The sequence below is a fragment of the Vigna unguiculata genome, chromosome 2, assembly GCF_004118075.2.
Source record: "Vigna unguiculata cultivar IT97K-499-35 chromosome 2, ASM411807v1, whole genome shotgun sequence".
Taxonomy (NCBI): Eukaryota; Viridiplantae; Streptophyta; class Magnoliopsida; order Fabales; family Fabaceae; genus Vigna; species Vigna unguiculata.
In genome coordinates, this window is record NC_040280.1 from 27415320 (window position 1) to 27418900 (window position 3581).

General features: G+C 33.4%; 1 protein-coding gene across 1 annotated transcript; it reads right to left on the bottom strand.

Annotated features, from left to right (window-relative positions):
• Nucleotides 1-314: 314 nt before the first annotated feature.
• On the bottom strand, nt 315-3158 carry LOC114168362 (ferredoxin--NADP reductase, leaf isozyme, chloroplastic). Its single transcript, XM_028053149.1, has 9 exons — nt 2866-3158; nt 2538-2772; nt 2286-2419; nt 2002-2080; nt 1700-1791; nt 1465-1542; nt 1097-1159; nt 749-983; nt 315-584 (listed from the first exon to the last, which is right to left on the bottom strand). Exons 1-9 carry the CDS (start codon nt 2968-2970, stop codon nt 517-519), a joined length of 1089 nt encoding a protein of 362 aa, XP_027908950.1. The 5' UTR covers nt 2971-3158; the 3' UTR covers nt 315-516.
• Between the last annotated feature and the right edge of the window lie 423 nt (nt 3159-3581).

A 3581-nucleotide genomic window follows, 5' to 3' on the forward strand; every position in this document is an offset into this window, starting at 1 on the left:
ATTAAATAAAACTTTGAATGTGATTTTAAATTAATGACCACAAAGGTTACTAATGTTTAATAATGTAACAAATTTTAACATGTTAAAATAATTCGATTTACAAAAACAGTATAAAGAGAATAATGCATCTTCAAAAGCTCTATTCTAAAGTTATCGTTTAAACTAAAATAAGATCTTAGAGTTATTATTAATCCATACACCTAACCATGTTTTGAAACATGGCAACATAATCTGCACAATTAGATAATATAATATTTGGTTAAGGGGTTAGTTCGTGAAAAACTAGGCACTACAAAATGTAGACAAAAGAAAGATTAAGGAGATTCGTAAAACGAAGTCGATTTCATCTATATTGCATGATCCTCAAAATTATTTCATGCAATGAAGCTTGTTCATAAACATGGTAATAACTCCATGATTCTCAAATTATCTACAGAACAGAGAACAGCAAAATAAATCTGCTGCTGCTGAAAGAGGGACATCATATCCATGCAAGTGCCACTGAACACAGATTGTTCAGTATACTTCCACATTCCATTGTTCTGCCTTCTTCAATTGCTTCTTGTAATCAAACCAATCGATACCTACACCAAAAAAACCAACGAATGATACCCAAAAAGTCTCATTGAATCAAACTGAACAGTGATTGATTTTCAATACAGTTCCTCATCATTTATCAGTTCAGTTCAAACTCAATGAGTTATGATGAGACATAAACTATGAGTAAAAGGAAAGTGTTATATTTTACCATCTTTTGCTGCCAATGACACCATTATCTCATCGATTCCCTGTTCCATTCCTTTCAATCCACACATGTACACAAAAGTGTTATCTTTCTTCAGTAATTCCCATAACTCTTCTGCGTATTCAGCCATTCTTGTTTGGATGTACATCTTTTCTCCCTTCTCGTTTGTTTGCTCTCTGCTCACAGCAAAGTCTAGTCTGAAGTTCTCGGGTGCTTTCTCCTTCATCTTTTCAAATTCCTGTTCCACAAATCACCATATATATGCAACAAAAATCTATAAGTCTCAGATTCAAAACACAAAAAATTGTGGAAGATGTTTCTGAATAAAAACAGTAGTTTGATTCATCTCACCTCCTTATAGAGTAGTGAACTGCTTGTGGGAACACCCAAGAAGAGCCATGCCAAACCATTGAACTACACACACCCCATTAATCGTCAAACATTGATTATGTACAAAATACACTTTTTATAATACTAAAAACTCTTAACTAGTTTCTTATACAGCAAATACGAGGCTAAGAGTTTTCTTTCTTTGAAAGATGAATTTTTGTGTACTTCTATGGTAACTCTTCCCTTCAATCTTTCAATATATAAATACTTAATTAACCCCTTTTACTTTAGAGTGTAAAGTAACAGAGGAAATTGAAATGATTGACTATACACATTGTTGTATCATATTCAATGAATCAAAAACAATATAAGTCTCCGGGTACACTTACCTTGTAGTCATCATGCTTCTCGAAGAACATTTTCCATAAAAATGAGCGAAATGGGGCAATTCCAGTTCCGGTGGCCAACTAAGGAAAAACAATTCGTGAAGATCAATGGTAATGGTAGTAAAAAATCGATGTAAATGTTAGGATAAAATTATAAATTTGATTTTTATACGCTTCTTTTCAAAATTTACAAACTTTTTTTTTTCTATTAAGATGAAGAGGTTTAGGTAATGTGTACCATGATGACTGTGGCATTGGGATCTTTTGGCATAAGCATTTCTTTACCAACAGGTCCAGTAATCTTTACCTCGGCTCCTGGTTTTAAGTCGCCTGAATAAGCATGACCACAAGCCAGTAAATATAATTTCAACCAAAAAAAAGAAAAAAATCACATTTGCTTGATTAAGTACATCTATTAAGAATTATAGACAATAATTACATGCACACAAAAAGGAAAAAAAATTAGGTTTTGCATTGGATTTTCATCCTTTGACCCTATATTATATTATACACACAAAAACTAAAGCCGGTAATCCTTACACAAGAAATTTGAGCAAACTCCCTTGACAATTTCTCCCTTTTCATCTGTGTACACAAGACGTTTCACGCATAAAGAAACCTGTTTTGGAGGCATCATATACATCAGATGGAAAATAAGTTTGAAATCCTGAGTAAGTGATAAATAATTGAGCAAGTTTAACTGCTATGATGTTGCAGAAGATACATGTAATTGAATATATAAATATAGGATTCTAATCTCAAATTCTTTAAGGTGAAAAATTGAAAAGAGTCTGGAACACAGTTCAACATTGATAAAAACTCACAGTTTTGGAATCTCCAAAATCACCAAGGGCACTGCTGGCAATAGAATACAATCTCAGTTTGTGAGGCTTGCCATTCTTGTCAACCCCATCAGCAATTACCCCAATTGATTGTCCTTCTCTGTAAGGAACTTCTCCTGAAAAATCGGAAATTTATACATATTTTCAGTAAAAAAGAGTGTTTTTTCTACAGCAACATCCATGTTATGAACAAACAGTGAAGAAAAAAAGGTAAAAAATTGAGAGAAAAACTACCCTCAGTGCTGAAGACCATGTGCCAAGTTTCTCCAGGTGCATCATCCCCGGTGATCTTTGTGTTGAGAAGACACCTACCAACATATGGGTCTTTGGGTCTGAACTTGTTCACGACCACACCTTCATCTTGTTTCTTCGATTCCTTTTCAACCTTAGCAGGTGCCTCTGTTGTCACTTGTGCTCTCACCGAAACCACCCTTCCACTCACCGAAACATCTTTGTATTGTAACGAAACCTGAGAAACAAAAAACCGGATGGATCATACTCCAATTACAGTGCAGTGATAAAAGTGCAAGCTTTTTGTTGAATAGATGTGAATGGAAGTTACCTTCTTGAAGAAGATTCTATCTGGGGCAGTGATGGAGGTTCTGGTTGGAAGAGAGGTGGACTTAGAAGCAGGAAAGGAAACTGCAGCAGTTACCGCAGTAGCCATGTTGTAAAAACTTGAGACAGAGAAAGAGAGAGTAATGTTTATGTTTAATGAAGTGATGAAATGATGTGTGTGCAGTGAAGAATGAAAGGAGAAAGAATGAGATTTTAAGATTGGGTGGATGAGATTTGTAAGGCAATGCAGTGGCAGATGTGAGGATAAGTTTATTTGTGTTCTTATGCAATGTGTCACCACTCATATTGTTTACAAAGAACACGTGACCATAACATTCAAAGGCTACATACAAATTTATGTTTTTTTTTTATACTTTTTACCTTTGATTTTAAAATAGTGATTTAGTTTCATATTTTAAAAAGTTCACAAATTAATCTTAATTTTTAATTTTGCCTATATTTGTCTTACGGTAAAACCAAATAGAAAGAAACTAAAGATAAAAAAAAATATTTGGGCTCGTACATTCATGCTTTTACTTCCTGGACTTCCATAATTTCTGGCACGCTTACAACTTTTAAAATGATGATTTCATCCTTTCATCCTTTTGTAAGAATAATTTCTAGATTATTTGTTCAGGAAATTTTCTAGAACAAGTTTTCAAAAAAAAAAATTAAATGTAATTTTCAGAACAAAATTTCTGAAACAAATTTTCTAGAGTG

Excerpts from the sequence above, each read along its gene's own strand:
- LOC114168362 (XM_028053149.1), bottom strand. The coding sequence starts at position 2,970 with ATGGCTACTGCGGTAACTGCTGCAGTTTCCTTTCCTGCTTCTAAGTCC. Across the intron at positions 2,420-2,537 it reads CATGGTCTTCAGCACTGAGG|GAGAAGTTCCTTACAGAGAA; the intron begins GTAGTTTTTCTC and ends CCGATTTTTCAG. Across the intron at positions 1,160-1,464 it reads AGAAGCATGATGACTACAAG|TTCAATGGTTTGGCATGGCT; the intron begins GTAAGTGTACCC and ends GGGTGTGTGTAG.